Source organism: Balaenoptera ricei, chromosome 9 (assembly GCF_028023285.1).
Source record: "Balaenoptera ricei isolate mBalRic1 chromosome 9, mBalRic1.hap2, whole genome shotgun sequence".
Classification (NCBI taxonomy): domain Eukaryota; kingdom Metazoa; phylum Chordata; class Mammalia; order Artiodactyla; family Balaenopteridae; genus Balaenoptera; species Balaenoptera ricei.
The window spans coordinates 1,582,420-1,603,264 of record NC_082647.1 but is presented as its reverse complement, the minus strand read 5'-3'; the positions used below and the strand labels follow the sequence as shown (position 1 = coordinate 1,603,264).

At 58.8% G+C, this 20,845-nt stretch overlaps 1 protein-coding gene across 1 annotated transcript; it reads right to left on the bottom strand.

Moving 5' to 3' along the window:
• Positions 1-14,722: 14,722 nt before the first annotated feature.
• MNX1 (motor neuron and pancreas homeobox 1) lies at positions 14,723-20,138 on the bottom strand. Its single transcript, XM_059932553.1, has 3 exons — positions 19,137-20,138; positions 16,078-16,238; positions 14,723-15,464 (listed from the first exon to the last, which is right to left on the bottom strand). Exons 1-3 carry the CDS (start codon positions 19,852-19,854, stop codon positions 15,102-15,104), a joined length of 1,242 nt encoding a protein of 413 aa, XP_059788536.1. The 5' UTR covers positions 19,855-20,138; the 3' UTR covers positions 14,723-15,101.
• Positions 20,139-20,845: the final 707 nt, after the last annotated feature.

Sequence of the window (20,845 nt, the reverse complement as noted above, 5' to 3'; positions counted from 1 at the left end):
TCGATTGGAAGTACAGACATCATGACACTTGACTCCCGACCCCATTCTCCATTACTGGTGATGCCATTACCGCACCTGAGAACACGAACATGCATTCAGACAATTCCGTTTTCATACCGCCAGTTGTTCAAAACTGAATTTCCTATAGCTGTTTTTTTCCTAGACAGAATACAATCAAGGTTCAAACATTATATTTCCTTTTATTTCTCTTTTAGTATACAACACCCACCCCCGTGTAAAATTTCTCACGAAACTGGGCTTTGAAGAGTCCTGGCCCGTTGTCACGACAAATCCTGGTGGGCTTCACGTAAACATGGTTGGGAAAATCACAGCCCGGTGACACTGGCGTCTCGGGACAGACAGTACGAAGCTCACAACTGGCCACGCTCAGTCACTAATTACAGTCGAGGCCAGCAGACCTCCCCACGGCAGAGGTACGTTTTTACCTTTGTAATTATTTTTTTTTTTTAATTTTTATTTATTTATTTTTGGCTGTGTTGGGTCTTCGTTTCTGTGCGTGGGCTTTCTCTAGTTGTGGCGAGCGGGGGCCGCTCTTCATCGCGGTGTGCGGGCCTCTCACTGTCGCGGCCTCTCTTGTTGCAGAGCACAAGCTCCAGACGCGCAGGCTCAGTAGTTGTGGCTCACGGGCCTAGTTGCTCCGCGGCATGTGGGATCTTCCCAGACCAGGGCTCGAACCCGTGTCTCCTGCATTGGCAGGCAGATTCTCAACCACTGCGCCACCAGGGAAGCCCTACCTTTGTAATTATTAAGGGAAATTAGTCACCAAAAGTTAAGGACGTCTTACAAAGGAAAAAAATGTCGCAAAACATGTGTTTCCTGTTCCCACCAATATTTCGCCTAGTGGGTCAGGCAGGCATTAATGATCCTTGCCAGGATCAATTATTACTTGCAAAGTGGTCATTTTCTAGTCCCGTCATCCCTCCTACATTATTAACAGGCATTCTTCATTAAAAATGGGTCTTCTTGAGGCTTCCCTGGTGGCGCAGTGGTTTAGAATCCGCCTGCCAATGCAGGGGACACGGGTTCGAGCCCTGGTCTGGGAAGATTCCACATGCCCTGGAGCAACTAAGCCCGTGAGACACAACTACTGAAGCCCGTGCGCCTAGAGCCCGTGCTCCGCCACAAGAGAAGCCGCCACAACTAAGCGCACGCTCTGCAACGAAGAGTAGCCCCCGCCCGCCGCAACTAGAGAAAGCCCGTGCGCAGCAATGAAGACCCAACGCAGCCAAAAATAAATAAATAAAAATAAATAAATTTTTAAGATGAGTCTTCTTATACCCCTCTCCCTTTTCCCGGGAAAGATCAAACTACCCATCGCGAAACGACTGAAGCTGTGACAGGCGAGTCTCTGAACGGCAGATGGCGAGACGCCACCATTGGCTGGGGCAAGTGCACAGGACTGGTTCCCAGCAGAGCCTGTGGGGGGTTCGGCCTGGGGTGGGGCCCATGCCCCCAGGTTGGCGACCTGCTCTCCTGCCTGTCGGGGGGAGACCCTGCCAGGTGGAGGGGAGCCCCAGCTGCGCTGGCCGAGCTTCTGTAAATCCGGGTGTGGGGTAGAGTTCCGTAGCACAGTTCTGTCGCTCGGTCCCCGAGCAGTCCCGCTTTGACTAGGCCATGGGGATGCTCTTGTTGGCCTGCCAGCTGGTCAGTCACAAGGTGTAGAAGGGACGAGCACCTCGGGCCCGGCCACTGCTGGCACCAGCCCAGCGCAAGGCCAGCCTGCTGCCAGCACACAGCAGTCACTGCATCTCTGAAGTACTCTTACCTATAAAATGGATTTGCCATCGAGGTTTTCTCTAATTGTTCAAGTAGGTCTGTGAGTGCCTGGAGTGACCGCGGTAATTTCTCTAAACTCAGGATGAGTTCACTAACAGCTACTTCAGTCCGTACTACCATGGATCCTTAATTCTCTCCATTCGGGAGAGTAGGCAGGGTGACCGGCTGTCCTGGTTTGTCACCCCAAGGGAACGGCTGCCAAGAGGTGGGCGGGCGATGGGCGCGGACGAGCAGCACCGCGAAGCAGACCCGTCGTCTGTCCAACAGCCCCAGGAAGGTTCCCAGCAGCAGCTCCGGGTCTGCGTCTATGCTCGGCATGCCCCCTTCCCCCGTGTTTGCAGCAATAACTTGGCCAAAGAAGGGGTGCTTATCAGTTTTGCTGACAGCCTGACCTCGGCAGGAGTAAGGACACTGCTAACTCTAGGAGTCTGCGATTTTACGACCTATGATGAGCTTTGTGGCCTTCAAAGGACCTGGCACTGTGTCTGGGTCAGTCGCCGGGTAGGGTCCCGTCTGGACAAAGGAGGTGCTTGTTAATTGTCTGAGAGCAGAACCTCTCTCTCTGGTTACTTCCCACTGAAGTGCAAATAGGGGGTCTCTGAAGGTATTCTTCTTCCTCAACCCCCGATTTCCCGTGAATACCATTCTGAAGGTCTGAATTAGTATCTACTTTATAATTCTTAAACGCTGATGGGTAATCCAGGACATTTTTACTGTCTCTGGGGAAATTATCCTTAATGAGAGTAGAACAAGGCTTGCAAAAAAGTACAAGGTGAAACCAAGGCGTTGAAGGCCAGCCCAGCTCCCAACATCCCAGAGTCCAGCGCTTGTACAAGGGTGCCTGGCACCTACACACCTTAAAACTGAGGGCTCAGATTATTTCTATTACTGTCATTACTTAATTTTGCCCAGGCTTGGCCAAAGCTCTTGATTACCTACAAAGAGCCAACTCTGAACAGATGTGCCCAAGGGCATAATTATCAGACGAGATGCAAAAACAATGCATTACAAACACAGATTTCCCAGTAAGTATTTATCCGGGGCTTACTGTGTGCAGAGAAGCAAGTTCACGTGTCCACGGCATAAAGCACACTTACTTAACTCACTGAAAATACAATGTAATTATTTGCGATTTATTTTATCCTTGCCCTCAAACTTCTGACTGGTGGAGGAAGCACTTTTCAGTCTGGTCCCGAGCTAGCCGGCCAGACCCACACGGTGGTCATGAGCAACCTTACGCGTTTTGACTTAAATGGACAATGAGATATTTTAAACCTCTCTGTTTTCTAAATCAGATTTAATAGGGCAGCCAGCGTCTGCTTTACTACTTTAGCTACTCTGGGGCTAACTGATAAATCAGCGGCAGAGGCCATGGCGTCCTGGCCTGGTGCCCGACAGCAGGGCCCGGGCCTGCCCTGGGTCTGCCCTGGGAAAGTGGCTCTGCCGTCCCCACCACGAACATCCCCCCAGAGCTGTGAAACAGAGGAGCCGAAAATACAAGATGGACTTTGGGGCCGGGCTCGCTGTTTTGTCCCATGTGCCCTTGGTCTGTCCACGCAGCGCGGTACAGGGCAGCTGGAGTGAGGCCCGCATTCCCTGGACTCGTGAGTGGCCTGGCTGCGCCATCGGGGACCGGGGCGGGGACGGGTGCTTTGTCGAGTGTCACTGTCCAGTCACCTCTCCTCTGGGCCTTGTCCTCCCTGCACGGAGGCTTGGCCACTCGGGCCTGGAAGAAGCCGGGTTTCAGGCCGGTGCAGACCTGCACTTTCTCCCCGACACCAGTGGGTCCCAGCCGCCTCCCCGCTGAGCTCCTGGCCCGGCTCCTGTGAAGCGAGTGGGAGCGGAAACAACCCGCATGAGAGTCAGTAGTGATCTGGCCACTTCCCCCTGCAAGGTCAGCCCGGCCTGGAGGGGCCTGGGCCACTGACTTGTACTCTGACAGCAGAGGCCAAGTGGGCCTGTCGAGATCCCAGAGGGGACTCGCGGGGTCTCTGCTCCCTGCCCACCCTCCTACCACCCAGATCTCCAGGCCTGGGGGGCCCTCGGGGGAGCGACTCTTCTGGCGGCCCAGTGGGGCCACCAGCAGGGAGACCCTGAGCGCGTCCCGGGTTGGGAAACCGTGCGACCGAGGGCTCCCTACCTGCTCAGTGGGATAATAAAGCACTTTGTTACCTGTGAGTGAGAGGCCTGATAAAAGCAAAATATTATCACCCCCGCTGTGATTAGGAGGCATCTGGGCACCGGAGACTCGGTAACATTTATGAGTAAATATAATTTATTTCTGTTCTCTGATTATGAAGGTCACAGTGGTTTAACCCTGCTGGGACGGCCTCCGACACATTATCTGCTCAAACAGAACTGGGAAAGAAAACACCGGCAGTCATTAAAAGCGAATTACTTTGTTTTATGAAGATAGGAGAGAGAAGGCCTCACGCTATGGGGGCGCTGGGGCGCGTCCATGGCCCCGAGGAGACCCCCAGCCCACCCTAGGAGGGGCCGCCGGCAGGAGGAGCCCAGAGCCGCCGACAGGGACTCGGGAGGGTCACGAGCACCCCTGGACTTTTCAAGCAATTTTGAAAAGCTGCCAAGAGTGCAGTGTGTGACGATTCAGGTGTTTCCTTTACCTGTGAAAATCGGTAAAGGAAATAGGTCAAGGTAGCCGGAAGGATTTCTGGTTTTAAATTTAGCAGAGGACTTTTTTTTTTAATTTTTTTATTGGAGTAGATTTACAATATCGTGTAAGTTTCATGCGTACAGCACAGCGATTCAGTTATACATATATATAGATTCAGATTCTTTTCCCTTATAGGTTATTACCTAATACTGAGTATAGTTCCTCGTGCTATACAGTAGAGAACCTACAATTTTTGGTGCACTGGTTTTACTTTTCAAAGTGAGATGTTTGGCCTCCGACTCCTTCTACCGCTGCTCTGTTGGCTCCCTCGCCCTCAGGCTCCTGCTGGGGGGAGGGGTATCCTAGTCAGCAGCACGTACTTGAGTCACATCTAGAGATGCTGGCGCCTGGGACGGGCAGCCTGGGGCGTCGGGGAGAGATGGCAGAGGTGGCGATGCTGGGGCAGGTCCCTGGAGCGTGTGTGTCCCGCGGGCAGCCTCGGCCGCAGCGGAGCTGGGCCAGGAGGACGAGAGGAAGCACTGAGTGTGACCCAGAGCCTTTGGCTCAAACGCCTGGGAGGAGAGCGGGGCCTTTGCTGAAGCGGGAAAAACCAGCTTAATTTACCGGAGCCCTTTGCTGTGCTCATCTCTATACTGGATACAGTGGGAAATGCACAAAAGGACCAAAACGTACTTAGGCAAATTCACAGAGCTGGAAAGTAGAGGTTCCCCAGGGGAGGGGGAAGGGGGTTAGTGTTTAATGGGGACAGAGGTGATGAGACATTTGGGGAACAGATACAGGTGTTGGTACACAATGCTGTATGCATTTGGTGTGACTGAATTGTACACTTACGAATGGTTAAAGTGATAACTATTATGTTTTTTTTGCCACACATACACACACACACGTACACACACAAAGAACCAAAACAAATACCCGGGGCAGAGTTAGCTGTCCTCCAGTAATACCCCATCCTCCCTCAGGATAGAACCCCAATTTTTAGCGAGGCCTGTGGACAAATGGAAATAAAGACTCACTTTCCGACCTCCGGCGAAGCTTAGCATGGCCGTGTTAAGACTTCTCACCTGGGAGTTCCCTGGTGGCCCAGTGGTTAGGACTCAACACTCTCACTGCCAGGGCCCTGGTTCAACCCCTGGTCGGGGAACTGAGATCCCGCAAGCCACGCAGCTCAGCCAAATTAACAAGAGAGAGAGAGAGACTTCTCGCCGGTGGGATGTGAGCGAAGGGGCCACACCTGAACCCCTGGGAAGGACACACACGCACCTGCCCTTGGTCCTGTTGGTCGGGATGTGGAGCCCGAGCCCTATCTTGAACCACAGAGGAAAAGCCACGAGATAAAGGGCCGCGACCCCTGGGGGTCACGGGGCCACCAGACCAGCCGCTGGCAGCCCAGGTTTACAGGAGAGGAAATGAATTTCTGTCCGTGAAAGCCACTGTTCCTTTGGCTCTCCTGCCGCATGCGGCCAGCCGTGTTCTAACTGATACAATAGCCCACACGGCCCTTGCACTGAAGCAGCTAACAGGCCAGCGGGTGCAGCCCACGGCGGTGAGAATTAAGACCCCACAGTTACCGACAGGCACGGCGGTCTGTGGACATCGCCAGGGCACTGCTCACTCCTGGGTACCCTCCTGGGCGTCTTGCCTCCAACCTGCTCCAGCCTGGGGCCCATGGCACGGAGACCATGGCTCTGCCGTTCTCTGCTTTCTGCCCAGAGCCTGGTACTGTGTCGGGCGCAGCAGAGTTACTCAGTAAGTATCACTTAGACCAGGCAGGCGTGGGTCCAGGTAGCAGGTAGTGGCGGAACTCGCGGAGCTATTTGTGCGGCCGTGGTTTGGAAGGTTGAGCTGCGCGCGTAGTAGGTACTGGATCAGCCGGCTTCTCCTGTGTAAGCAGCCCCCCAGACGCAGTGACCTGCGACCTCAGCCCTCAGCTCATCTTTCCGTGGGCTGGCGATTCTGGTGGGACTCTGGGACTCTCTCGTGGCTGCGGTCAACCTGCGTGTCGCCCGCATCTGCCCAGCTAGCCCGTGCCCCTCCAGCGCAGCAGGCGGACGAGGCTTTTTCAAGGCTCCAGGCGCACCCCACTTGCAAACGCCTCATGGCTCAAAAGGAGGCTGGGCTCCAGGGCTCCAGGCTGGCCAGAGAGGCAGGTTCACGGGAAGCTGTCGGCTCGCGCGCTCTCTCTCCTTCTCTGTGTCTGTCTCTGTCTCTCTGTCTCTCTCTCCATTCTGCAGCGGTCCCCAAGAGAAGTGACCATGCCGGTGTGGACACGGGGTGGCCCTGGGTCCATGTGCCGGCCAACAGGCAAGCCCGGGAGGGCAGCGAGTGGAGAGCGGGGACACCACGGGCAAGAAGGCACCGGGCTCCGTGTGGGAGGGGCTGATGTGGCAGTACCTCCCTTGGGACGGCCCTCGGCCCTTCCCTCCTGCGCTGTGTGCTTCTCGACAGCTGCCCTACCAAACAGGGGCTGCGGTTCCCCACTTGACAGAGGACCGTGGGGCACAGAGAGGTCAAGTCACTTGCCCCACACCTCCCAGTCAGTAAGTGCCAGGATCTCACCCACACACTCTCACCCTGGCTCTTAGTCTTGGGTTCCTGTGAGTCCCAAGGAGTCTTTACAAAGCCTTCCTCCCCACCCTCACACCCCTACCCACCACATCTTTTTCCCAGATTAGCCTGGAACTTCAACTTCGAGGACCCTCACTGGAGCGCGTGGACCCAGGGTGCCCCCTGTGCCTTGTGGGTGTGGAGGCCAAGAGCTGCGAGGACGTTGGTTTGCTGAACTGTTCCCTGAGTCTGTATGTGGAGCCTGGCACGCGTTCAGCTGTCTAAGCCTCATCTCTCCCTGGGAGACCGGGACTGACCCAGTCCCCCTTTTACAGACGGGGACACGCGCACAGGGTCAAGGAATTTGCCCCGGCCACACACTAGGTGAGGCGGGATGCAAGCCCACGCTCTGGGGTCCCTGCCCTTCTCCACAGCCCTCTGCTCTGGGCACAGAACACTGGGGGGCAGGTGACAGGCCTGGGAGAAGGGACGGGACTCAGGAAATGAGGGGGACGTGAGTCCGGTGGGAAGAACGGCCTGTGCAGGTGCGTGGAGACGGGACGCCCTGTGCGTGAAGGGAAGGCACCCAAGGCCCAGGCAGGTGTACAGGGCACCTGAAGTGCAGGAAGGCGGCGCGGCCCGCGCCCAGCCCTCGTGGCTCCGTGAGCTTCTGTGCCCGGGGTCGGATTCTTTAACACTGGCAGTGAACCTTTTATGTGAAAACTTTGGTTTTCTCTTTTATTTTCCAGAGTGGTCTTAAATGCCTGAATTATGAAAATTAAGAAATCACCGTACACCTAAAACTAATACAATTATGTATTATAATGTACTGACATAATGCTTTATGTCAATTATATCTCAGTGGAAAGAAAGGAAGGAAGAAAAAAATCATACATGTAATCTATTTCTGTCCCCAAATTCCCACTTCCACCATGCACACATGCATCTCTGTTTTCTGGAATATTTATTCTACCATCAGGTTTAGGAACACTGTGAATCAGGAGGTGAATATTTGATCGCTTGGACTCAGGATAAATATCCTCTACAGTTTTTTTTTTTTTTAATGTTTATTTATTTTTATTTTTTGGCTGCATCGGGTCTTAGTTGCGACACGCGGGATCTTTTGTTGTGGTGCATGGGCTCTCTAGTTGTGGCTCTCGGGCTTGGTTGGCCCATGGCATGTGGGATCTTAATTCCCTGGCCGGGGATTGAACCCACGTCCCCTGCATTGGCAGACAGATTCTTAACCCCTGGACCACAAGGGAAGTCCCCTCTACAGTTCTTAAAGGTCTCTAATTCTTGTCCTCCAACCCCTTTAAAGGCAGGCAGCTACAGCCCGATTTCTCACATTCCCATCTTGCACCAGAAGGTCAGAGTCCTGCATCCCAGGTGACGCTGAGAATGACGGGCCGTCCAGCGAGGACCGTGCTTGGGCTGTAGACCTCTTTCCTCCTTCGCTCGTACTGTACCTGACACCTAACCTCATGGATTCATGCACGTTTTACACTAGGTAATGCACATATTTAGTGTCTGTTAGTCTCGTCTTTCTCTTCCCACTACTATGTAACTCCAGGAGGGTGGAGATTTTTGTCTGTTTTATTCACGCATGCACCCTGGTGCTCAGAACGGTGTCCAGGAGAGAGCAGCTATTCTAAAGCAGCTGGCTGAATGAATGCATGGTGGATGGATTTCCTGAGTTGCCTATTATCTCTTTTATAGGTGAAGAGGCTGCAGTGTCACACAGGTGCCTGATCCGAGGGCATGCGGTTGGGAATCTGATGACACCCCCCACCACACACCTGGGAATAAATAATCACCAGGATGAATGGAGCAGGGTGGTGAAAGCTAATAAGCCTGGTGGCAGACCCACGGGGGGAAAAGAAAGAAACACAACGTACATTCCCTTTACAGATTTATCTATTTAAAAAATCAACGGCAAGCTTCACAGAGTTGGTGTCTCTGTTTTAAGAACCTTAGGTGTGCGCGTCTCCTTAGAAGGACCGGGCCCAGAGGGACACCTGGCCTGTCCCCTAGGACGGACAAGGGAAAGCGGGCCATTCTCTCCTCGCAAGCCCCTGAGCCGGGACGACCCTAACTCTTCCTGCTTATCCTTTTTCAAGATGCTGTTTCAGCACAGAAGAAAACATGCTTGGAAGCAAGGCTGTTAATGGAAAGGTGACCATACAAAAACCACCAGACGCCTTCACCTCCCGCCCCGGGAGCCCCGCGGGGCATTTCGGGCGCGCCTTCCCGAGGCCCGGGCCGCGAGGCAGGGACGCCCCCGGGCGGCAGCGGCGCGGCGGCGGGGCCGCGGCGACCCCTCGGGCTGGCGGGCGGCCCTCCCCCGCGCCCCCGGCCTGACCCCGCGCCCCCGCCCCGCCCCGCCCCGCCCGCCGGCCGCGATAAGGCGGCGGCCCTTTGTTCCGCCCCCAGCTGGGTAAACCGCGCCACCGCCCCTCGCCGCGGCCGCCGGCCGGGGGGCACCTTTGTCCCGCCCAGCGCCGCGGACAATGGCCCGGGGAGCCGCACATTGTCCGGCACCTTGTGTACACTCGGGGCGGCCAGGTGCGCGGCCGCGGAATGCAGGGTCGGCGCGGGGCCGGCGGGTGGGGGGAGCGCGGGAGACCCCCTCCCCACGCCCCACCCGCCCGCCTCCGGACCCCGCCTTCTCGCCAGGGTCTCCCCCGCCTCTTGGGGTGCGGGAGGGGAGGGGGCCGGGCCGCGAGCCCTGGATGGGTGACCCGCCAGCCGGGGACCCGCTCGCCCGGACCCCGGCCCAGACCCGGAGGGCGGGCGCGGGAGGTGTGTGCGTGTGCGCGCGTGTGTATGTGTGTGCGTGTGCCTGCGTGTGTGTGTCCGTGTGCGCGTGTGCGTGTGTGCCTGCGTGTGCGTGTGTGCCTGCGTGTGTGTGTGCGTGTGTCTGTGTGTGTGCTGGGCGCGGCAGCGGGGGTCTGGTTCTCGTTGGCGTCCAGTTTGGGACACACCTGGCACGTCGTAAAGTGATTTACGAAGTGAAAATGTTAAACGAGGCCACCAGCTGGAGCCCGGACCTGGCTTTATGAGTTTTATTAGGTGCCCTATTATGGAAAATAAACTTTAATCCGACCATAAAAACCAAATCTGAAAAACATATTTGCCGTGTAGTCTGGAACACTGCAGCGTTCTCGGTTGAGTCACTCCTCCAAAGGGATTAGTTTTATTGAGGGAGACACAGGGCACCGCAGGACTTTGATACGGGGTGGGGGGCGCCCACGTCCTGCGGGGACCCCCCCCCCCGGAGGCCCCTCCCCGCGGCGCCCGCCACCCCGGAGCGCGGTCCAGGCCTGGGGTCTAGCGGGGCGTGGGAGCGCAGGGGAGGCCGCAGGGGTCAGTTAACCCGCAGACCTGGAGGTGCTCGTCGAGCCAGCCCGGAGCGGGCCGGGCTCCCCACATCGCGAGGGGCGGCAGCGGCTGACCCGCAAACTCCGCTCCCGCTCAGGTCCGCGGCGGCCTGGGGCCAGGTGCTCCCTTCCTAAGCCTTCTCCGGGATTTGGATGTTCTACAGCAAGTCTGCCCTTTCAGTAGGAGGGCGGGAGAGAGGGGGGAGGGAAGGGGAGCGGGAAGACGAGGAGGAGGTGGAGGGAGGGAGGAATGGAGGGAGGAAGGTAAGAAGGTCTGTCCTCGTTTTAATCACCTTAGCCATTTTAAGTGGCACTACAGTAGTACAGTAGCGTTAACTGTATACATATTGTTGGGCAACAGCTCTCTAGAATTCTTTCATCTTGCAAAACTGAAACTCCGTCCCCATTAAACATCTCCCCTTTTCCCCTCCTCCCAGACCCTGGCAACCTCCCTTCTATGTGCTGTCTCTAAGAATTTGACTGTTTTAGATGCCACATATAAGTAGAATTATGCAGTATTTGTCTTTTTGTGACTGGCTTATTTCACTGATCATTATGTCCTCAAGGCTTATCCCTGCTGTAGCAGGTGTCAGAATCTCCTTCTTTTTAAAGGCTGAATACTATTCCACTGTTTGCACGAATGTATCCCATTTTTGGTTATTGTGAGTCATGCTGCGATGAGCATGGCTGTGCAAATATCTCTTCCAGATCCTTTTCAGTTCTTTTGGATATACACCCGGAAGTAGGGTCGCTGGGTCATATGGTAATTCTGATTTTGTTGTTGTTGTTTGTTTGTTTTGAGGACCCTCCATACTATTTTCCATAGCGGCTGAACTATTTTCCATTCCTACCAACAGTGCACACGGGTTCCACTTTCACCACATCCTCACCCACACTTGTTATCTTCTGTTTTGTTTTTGTTTTCATAACAGCTATCCTAATAGGTGGGAGGTGCTAGCTCACTGTGGTTGTGATTTGTATCTGCCTAATTGTTAGTGATGCTAAGCATCTTTGCACGTGCTTGTGGACCATTTGTACGTCTCCTCCAGAGAAATGTCTATTCAATTCCTTGGCCTATTTTTAACTGGATGGCTTTTTGTTGTTGTTGAATTGTAGTTCTTTATATATTTTGGATATTAATCCCTTATCAGATATTTGATTTGCAAGTACTTTCTCCCTTCCCAGGTAGCCTTTCATTGTGTTGATTGTTCCCTTTGCTGCGCAGGAGTTTTAAATGTTGACATAATCCCATTTGCCTGTTTTTGCTTTTGCTGTCATAGAAAGTCTTTCCCGCGGATCTTTCCAGGCTGACTTCCGCCTGGATACAGGGTGCAGGAAGGCCAACCGCGAAAGGAACAGGCCCATTTCGTCTACGTTCTAGGCGTTTCTGCACTCTTCAGACTCCAAGCCTTAAGGCGTCTGGTCAGGGCCTCGGACCCTGGGCCAGAGCTCTGCGAGGGCTGAACAGGTGATCCCTGGACTGCGGCCTGGAGGGTGCCGATAGATTGGTCTCTTCCTCACACGAAGGTCTTTAACCACATTTTCTTCGCACACGCTGAGACCCTGGCACACGACGAGGTACCCTTTCTGAGAACGGAGGACTCCCCCATTAAGGTGAAGAGAACCCGCGCCGAGGGTGGCGCCCGGGGTGGGCAGGGGGCCGGGCGGGGTTCCCAGAGGGCCGGGTCCGCTTTGGGCGCAGCCCTCGCTTTGGGGTCGCGGTGTCGCGGCGCCGCCGGGTCGGCAGGGCGCACCCCGCCGGGTGCAGAGCGGGGAGACCGCCGGGCACTGGGGCTTCACCGCCGGAGGCCCGCGCCGCTGCCCGAGGGCCAAGCCTGGGCTGGTCTGGACACAGCGCTTCGTCCCCCTCCGGGCTGGGCTGCGTGGGCCCGGCCCCGGGTCCTGGGAACCCGGTCCTCGAGGCGGCAGAGCCCCCTCCCCGCCGCGCGCGGGCCGCGGGTGGGCGGGCGGGGCGGGGCTGGCGGCCGCTCATTATGCGGAATGAATTGTTCGCGGTGCCCGGAGTGGGTGAGGATGAGCCGGTGATTATATTTAAATTTGCTATAATTGATTTGGGGAAGAGCTACTGTGACAAGAACGAATTGATCATTAAATTTATTAGCGAGATAAATTCCGTCGCGCTTAAGCCGCTGGCTGGAGACGCTGGGGCCGCGGGCGGGTCCCGCCTTCCCGGCCGCCAAGTCCCCGCGCCGAACCCGGGCTCGCTCTGCTGGAGGACGGGGGCGGGGGTCACAATCATTCTATCTTCCTTTAGTGCGCCTCTGCCCCTTGTCGCCGAGGGAGCGAACGATTCCCGGGTTCAGGAGGGTCTGCGCCTTGGGGTGGAGGGACGGACCCTCCGCCGAGGCCGGCGGCGCCCCAGCTTCCAGGCCGGATGCTACACCCCCTCCCCGGCCGCCGCCGGTCCCCGGGGGGCCCAGTGTTGAGGTAGGGGCGCTGACGCTGGGCCAGCCGAGCAGGGGGCGGCGGGGAATAACCCCCAGATGTGGAGCCAGCCGGGGCAGAGATTGCTTCAGGCTGAACTTCCCCAATGTGGTAGAAATTAAAACGAGATACACACGGATTGCAGATTTTTTTCAACCCCCAAAGGCATCTGTATTTCTCCTCTCCCCCTCCCCTCTCTCTAATTTTCCCACCCCTTTCCTCGGGGCTCTCGGGCTTTCCCACCAGTTGCAAACCCGGTCCGCGTCCCCACAAAGCACCTTTGGACCCGGAGGCGGCCAGGCCCGCGCCCTGCCGCCCGCGCCCGACAGCTGCTCCGGCCCGGGCTCCCAGCAGCGCCGCGCCCCCGGGCTCGGCTGAGGTTGGATTTTATGGAAGGAGCCCGGGGTGATAATGAGCTGCCAGAGAGGATATTAATCTCACCCCGGCCCTGAAGTCGAGGAGTGGCCCCGCTCGCCTGCGCGGTAATCACCCAAATGAAACTCCAGGCCCTTCTGAACTCATTTATCAGCTGGGAGGAGGGGGAGACGAGGGGGCGAGAGAAGGGGGGAGGGGGAGAGAAGGGGGAGGGGAGAGAAGGGGGAGGGAGAGAAGGGGAGGGGAGAGAAGGGGGAGGGGAGAAGGGGGAGGGGAGAGAAGGGGAGGGGAGAGAAGGGGGAGGGGAGAGAAGGGGGAGGGAGAGAAGGGGGAGGGGAGAGAAGGGGGAGGGAGAGAAGGGGGAGGGGAGAGAAGGGGGAGGGAGAGAAGGGGGAGGGGAGAGAAGGGGAGGGGAGAGAAGGGGAGGGGAGAAGGGGGAGGGGAGAAGGGGGAGGGGAGAAGGGGGAGGGGGAGGGGGCGCACCCCGGCCCAGTTGCTGGTGAGAAAGAGTGAAAAACAGAAGGAAGGAGGAAGAAGCAGTGTCCCCGGCTCACCAGTTTCCTCCGGGCACAGGAGAGGCCCGAGGGTCAGCGGTGGGGGAAGGGGAGCGGCGCGGAGGGCGAGCCGGGCATGCGTGCAGCACAGGGCGAAGGCCCGGCTCGGCCCGGGTGATGGATGGCGCGCGCTGCCGAGCTTTATTAACCCACAGCCATCGCGGCCCGGCTGGAGCGCTCCTGTCGCCCAGTGCTGTCCTCGCGGACGTTTGCACAGATCCAGGAAAACCAGTCCTGGCCGGCTCGAGAAGGTTTTTCAGGAGAGACGCCGGGGTCGACGAGAAACAGAAGCGCCGCGCTACGACGCAAGGCAATGCGGAAAAGGCGCGCAAGCAGCGCCCCGGGCCGCACGGACCCCAGAGACCAGTTAAGTCTGGTGGTTTGGAGCTTGTTTTCTGAAACATTCAAATAGTGTGTTTCCGCTTCTGGAGCGCCGGCGAAGCAAGAAGATCCTTAGAGAAAGAGGAAAATAAGTACACGGCGTCCAAAGTTACTCCTTGGCGATCCTCGCATCCGGGACAGATGTGAGCCGGCACGCGGACGCGCGCTGACACCTGGCCTCGGGTATTTTTACCGACACTTCGTACCTGCGACTCCCCAGCAGCCGGAATCAAGTTCCTCACCGGCCTCGGGGCCCAGAGAGGTGGCGGTCCTGACACCCATTCGCGATTCTGATTTTCACCTTCTGCTGTCAATTGAGGAATACAGCCCATCATTTCAACAGCAAAAATAGTAAACCCCGCTTTCACAATTCCCCTCAAAAGATTTGCGCTCTCATCCAGTAAAAAAACCAATTTATTTTACATTCCATCGTGGGCGATGGGAGAAGCTAAATGATAATTTAGCATGCGTAAGTAGACATTTCTTTATATATATATTTATAAATACAATATACAAAAATAAAGACAATACAGTTTTGGGATTTCCAGCAGTTTGAACGCTCATGACATAAATCCCTCCCCCCTCCCCCCAAGATACATAAGCACAAAACATTTTTTCTTTTTTCAACACTCAGAAGAACGGCGTATCCAGAGAAGGTTTCAAGTTTCGGAGATGGTTTAACACTGTAGGTTTCCGCCTTCTCCATTCGGCAAGAGGGGAACTGGGAGCCTCCCCTGATGGTCAGTTCTTCTCAGAAACACCTCCCCGCAACGCAAACCAAATTAAATTAAAAAGAACCAGAGTTCAAGTTTGAACCTGCTGGGCCTCCCTCTTTCCGTCCCTTGAGGAGCAGACAGCTGCTGGGGCCCACAAGGGCGGCCCCCCGGGACCGGGCCGCCTCCGCTCGCGGGCCTGGGGGGCGGACCCGGGGGGCATGGGAGGCTCGCAGCATCCAGGCCGTACCGCCACCCGCCGGCCGCGGGGCCCCTACTGGGGCGGGGGCTGGTGGCCGGGCCCGCCGGACCGCGGGGGAGGCGAGTCGGCCCCGGAGGAGCAGTCAGAGGAGGCGGCGTGCGTGCTAGCGCCGTTGCTGTAGGGGAAATGGTCCTCGTCGTCGTCGTCGTCGTCCTCCTCGGGGTCACTGTCCCTCAAGTCCCGCAGGCGGCGTCCGCTGCCCTTGTCCCCGGGCGCCGGCGGCCCCAGCAGCTCCTCGTCCCCCGGGTCCTCGGCGCCGCCGCCTTTGCCCGCGCCCGCGCCGCCCTTCTGCTTCTCGGCCTCCTGCACTGCCTGCTCTTTGGCCTTTTTGCTGCGCTTCCACTTCATCCGCCGGTTCTGGAACCAGATCTTCACCTGCCGGCACAAGCGGCGTGAGAAACCCGCCACCTCCATCCCCGCCGAGTCCCTGGGCTCCTGCACCTGCACCCGCCGTGCGCTTGCCTCCATCACCGGGCCCGGGCGTGGGGCTCCCATTAGAGGACTCGGAAGCTCCAGGGGGATGGAGCTCCCCACCCTGCGCATCAGCAAAACCCAAAGACCGGCTGGGGGCTCTGAGGAAGCTCAAACGAAGACCCCTACCTCCCACCCCCAGCACCGAGGTCTCCCACCCACACCCACCGTGTGTGTGCGAAGGGCCAGGGCTGCTGGGGTACCTGTCTGTAAATCTCAAGATGTTCCCTCCTCTCTTTCTGGAGTGAAATCTCTCTCATGTGGCCTGGGGACCACCTGCTCCAGAATGGGGGGGGGGTGCAAATTCCTGGGCCCAACAGAACCAGCTGAATCAGACCTCTGGGTGCCAGTATAGGAACCCTGGGGGCAGATGGCAACTCTGGCTGGGATGTTAATCCACACCTTAAAGGTCAAATGGGAACAGCTCCAGGTGCCCAGGAAGGCCGAGGGTCAAGAGAGCAGAGGCGACAGTGTCCCTGGGAGGCCAGGCCGCCTTGGGGGTGGGGGAGCAGCGCACCTGGGTCTCGGTGAGCATCAGGGAGGTGGCCACCTCGAAGCGTTTGGGCCGAGACAGGTACTTGTTGAGCTTGAACTGGTGCTCCAGCTCGAGCAGCTGCTGGCTGGTGAAGGCGGTGCGTGGCCGGCGGCACTTCCCCAGGAGGTTGGACTGCGCCTGGGCTGGGGTGGGAGAGGCTCGTGAACCCAGGTCAGTCCACTGCCCGCTGCCGCCCAGCGCCAGCAACACTTCTCACGCTAGGCTGCCCGCTGCTCGCGGCCCTGCAGAGTCGCTGCTCTTTCTTTAGTGTCAGCGCCCCCTCCCCAAGGAAGCCCTGGAGTCCAGGACCCCTCGGCCAGGTGGGCCCAGATGGTTTGGGTTTAGAGGGACCAAGTCTTTTCATCCCAGGCGGGGCCCGGGTGTCCTGATTAAAGAGAGCCTATCACCCAGGCACGTCCTCTCCACCTGGGTGGGCGTTGGTAGAAAGCAGGTGGACAGAAAGGCAAGTAGCAGAGGCCCAGGGACCCACTCCTCCCCACTCCTCCCGGTGCCTTCCCCAACTCAGGCCCAATCCACACAGGCCACGGGAATCACTTCCTACTTCTTCCTGCCCAGCGAAGAACTGGTGCAGGATTCCCACCGCCACCTCCTTACGTACAAAAGGAATAGAAGGAGGAAAGGGAAGAAAATGAGGAAGGAAGGAAGGAAAGAAAAGGACCAAATTCTGGTCCTAAATATGTGTATTCATCAGAGACTCTCCCCCATGTAAAATGTTTTCTTGACAACGCCTGCCCAGGGTCCAGAGGGGCAGAGCCTTGGGAGATTGGAAGCCTTTCAGGACAATTCTCATTACGCAAATTAAAGGCCTAGGCACAGGGGGATCCGGCTTTCTACGTGTTCAAGGAGGTCTCTTGGCTTTATTTACATAATTTCACACGGTTACATCACAGAGAATTTTATGACCTCAAAGCGAGACTTCCCTTGATTTCCCAGGAGCCTGACAAGTGTTAGATAATAAAAGAAAGGAAAGGAAAGAAAAGAGGCCAGCCCCGGGCAGGACGAGCTCAGGCTCCCATGGGATGGGCAATTTGCTTTATGGGAAGGCCCACGCCCCCCGCTTTAGTTAAACAAGGCCCCGAATTCCCAACTTGACAATACATTAGAACTTTAATTAAAACACTGGCTCTGAAGGGACCATTTGGGAAATGCCATCTGATGGCTGAGACACCAATTAAAGGAAACCAAACAGGTTTCCAGCGACCAGAGGAGGGACTCTCAGAACCCATTCTGGCATGGTCACCTGTTTGTTATTGCCCTTTAGGATTCGGTGTTCAGATTCTTTTTCTGAACTTAAAGCTGGCTGGGTTTTAATTGGCTAACTCTGGGTCGAGATTAGGAATAAGAGATGGACTAAGTGTGTTGGCAAAGGGATGTGGCTTTAGTCGATTTTCTGGGCAATCTCGGGCTCCACGCAGGCCGGGGAAAACAGCCGGGTGGCCAGGGAACCCAGCGCCCAGGGGAGGCCTGTGTGGAGATCACCGCTGCCCGCCCCCCCGCCCCCATCGGTGGGAGACTAAGCCTGCCAGGCTCTGGGAGATGCAGGTCACAATGAAAGATGCGTGGGGTGGCATTCCATCAGAAGGGGTTTGCTGGGCTCTGAGGCCAGGCCTGCAAGGGTGCCTTGGGTTTGGCTGACTGGATCAGGAGCTCAGATATGCCTGAAGCCACAGAAGTGAGAGCAAGCTTGCCCTCTTCTTTGCCTGGGGCCGGGAGGGGTGACTCCAACGGAAGGGATGGGTGGCCATTAGGGCCTTCTGGAAGCTGAGCCGGGAACAGCCTGGGGTGGCCGCGGGCAAACAGCGCACATGCTGGGATTTTCTCACCCGGCTGTGACTTCTCCAGCCTTCTGGGATCCTAGCTTTTCTCTGTTTAGTCACGACCATAGCTTCTAGCAGAGGAATCTGAATTCTGGCAAATGTTTATTTCTGTTTTCTTTTTTGCTTTTTTCCCCTTCCCATGCCTGCATCTCCCCAGTCTGAACAAATCCATTCAGACGGAAACAATGGGGTCTCTTTGTTTGGGTGTTTGGCGGCTGAAAGCGTTAAGCCTCAAGCATCTTCCTCTGAGCGGAGCCCGAGTGGAGCGAGCGGACCTGAGATCCAGACTCTCCGGAGCTCCACTCCCGCGCGCCCGCCCGCGCGCGCCAGGAAAGCCCGAGAGAGAGAGGCCCAGGCCTCGGCCAGGTGTCCCGCCTGGGTGGCGAGCACGCCGCCCACAGTTGGGCGGCTCTCGGGTTGGGGATGGCCAGCCCTCCCGCGCTGCGGTCTTGGGGAGGGGTGCGCGCTGTGCCGGGCGCCCTGAATTCGGAGGCGGACACCTGCTGCTTACAGCCCCTGAAGGAGGGCGCATCTCTCGGCCTTCCGGAGCGTGCCATCTCTCTGTTCAAGGCAGGCCACCCGTCTCCTGGGCATCGCACCCCGGACCCAGAGCCCTTCCAGAGGCGGGCAGAGCCCCGCAAAGGGCCAGGAGGTCGCCCGGGGCCCCTGCCTTGCGTCCCTGGGCCTCTTGAAGCTCATTTCTCCCTCGCTAACTCTGGGAGCGCTCCCTCTCCTGGGAGGGACCGGGGGTCTCTCCAGAACCCACAATGCGGGACCGAGGTCACATCCGTTTCCCTGAGGATAAACCCCTGGTTTCGGTGGCCCCCGATTCCCAGGCACACCTAACTCCATGGCTCGCCTTCCCCCACCACTTCCTTCTCCTCTAGCCTGCCGGTTAATCATTAGATTTTAGTCTCACACCTCCAGCTGCCCATTCCCATTAAGAGAGGAAGCGAAACAAGGTCCGCGCGTGGGCATTTTAATCATTCGCTGACAATCCCACATCGCGCAGCCCGCGCGAGTCCTCGCAGGCCCCGGGCGGAGCCGAGGCGGCCTCGCGGCGCTCCCACAGCTCGCCCGGAGCAGAGAACCAGCGGAAGGAGGTGCCAGGTGGAGGAGGGTGCGCGGGAGAACCTTCTGCCAGTACTCCCCCTCCCCCGTTTCCTCCTCCCTCCGCAGGCTCGGGGGCTGCGCGGTACTCACAGTTAAAGTCGGGCATCTTGGGCAGGATCATGCCCGCGGTGGACGCCCGCAGCCACTGGTCCAACTGAAAGGTGCCGGCGCCCAGCTTGATGGGGTCGGCGGGGTGCGCGGGGTGCGCGCCCTGCACCTGCGGGTACGAGTAGGAGAGCGCCGGGTGCTGCCCGGCCAGCGCAGCCGCCGCCGCCGCCGCCGAGTAGCCGTAGACCGGGTGGCCGTAGAGCGCCGCCTGCGCCGGGAGGCCCGCGCCGCCCTGCGCGCCCCCAGGGTGCAGCCCCAGCGCCAGACCCCCCGCGGCGGCGGCGGCGGCGGCGGCGGCGGCGGCGGCAGCGGCGGCGGCGGCGCCGGGGTGCGCGTGGTGGTGGGGCCCCCCGGGCCCGCCTCCGCCCGCCCCGCCGCCCGCGCCGCCGGCGCCCAGGAAGCCCGGTTTGGGCAGCAGCGCGCAGTGCGCGGCCAGCAGGCGCGGCGGCGACGGGCTCTCGGCGCGCAGGCGGTCGGCGGGCGCCGCGGGCGGCTCCGAGGACGCGGGGCTGCAGCCGCCGCTCGCCCCGCCGCTCGCCCCGCCGCCGCCGCCCCCGGGGCCGCCGCCGCCGCCCCCGGGGCCAGCTGCGGCGGCCGCGAGCGACGTGACCAGGGCCAGCGGCGCGGTCTGCGCCGAGGCCGCTCGCGGGGGGTCCACGGCCAGCAGCGCGTCGATGCGGAAATTTTTGGATTTTTCCATCGGCTCGTTAGGGCCTGGCGATCAGCGCGGGGAGGTGGGTGACGCGGCCGCGTACCGGCCCGCGGAGTCTGTGCGTGGCGGCGACCAGCCCCGGGGCTCGGTATTGTTATGATTATTTGCCAGTAATCAAAGTCGCCGCCGGAAACTCAGCCGAGGGTGACCATGGTCCGGGCGCCTCCTCCGTGCGGGCCCCGCCCCGGGCCGCGTTCACTCGCTCTCGCACAAACTCCCACGCGAGCGCTCAGCGCGCCGGGGCCGGAGAGCCCGGCTCAGCGCTGCAGCCCGCAGGCGACCGCGCCGAGGCCGCTGGCGCCGGGCTGGGGACCCGCGCCCCTCCGCGCACTTGAAGCGCAGCGCGGCCGCCGATTGGCGCGCTCGGCGGGGGCTTGGGGAGGGGCTCCGGCCCCGCCATTGGCCGAGGGGCGCACCTGTCACCGTCCCGGTCGCCCGCCGCCCCGCCCCTGCGCCGCGGGGTCCTAAACAGCCCAGGGTGCCGAGCCGCGAAGGCGGGGCGGGGACTGAGACAGGGGTTGGAAGACTCGGAGGCGCAACCTGGGGTGCCTGCTCGCCCTCCTGCGGCCGCTGAGCGGGCGGCGGGTGCTGGCAACCCCCGGGGTCCGTGTGTGCCTCCCGGCCGGAGCCCAGCTCGCGACACACGCTGTCCGGGTCTGAGTTCGTGTCACCTAGAGCCAACAGCGTGCGTCCTCTCCCTCCTCCTCGCCGGCGCTTGAGTGTGTCGACTTCTGCAGGGAAAGCCCACGCTGCTTCCAGACCTAGCCGCTCTGCTCAGTGCAGGCAGCTCAGCGAAGACCGTTCTGGTCCCCAAGCCCTGCGCCTGAGGGGTTTGTGTCCCTGTCGCCAGCCCCCTCACCTTTCCGGGGAAGTTCTGTGCGTTGCAGGTGTTGTTTGTGGGGGAGTGAAGCGTACGTGTACCCGAGCGCGAGCTTGCCTTCCACAAGCCCGCGCCTTCAGTCCTCCCGGTCAAGCTGAG

What these genes read in the sequence shown, in the direction of transcription:
- MNX1 (XM_059932553.1), bottom strand. Translation starts at nt 19,854, where the DNA reads ATGGAAAAATCCAAAAATTTCCGCATCGACGCGCTGCTGGCCGTGGAC. An exon ending in CAAGATGCCCGACTTTAACT is followed by an intron (nt 16,239 to 19,136) that starts GTGAGTACCGCG and finishes CTCCCACCCCAG; the next exon opens with CCCAGGCGCAGTCCAACCTC. An exon ending in TGATGCTCACCGAGACCCAG is followed by an intron (nt 15,465 to 16,077) that starts GTGCGCTGCTCC and finishes TTGTGCCGGCAG; the next exon opens with GTGAAGATCTGGTTCCAGAA.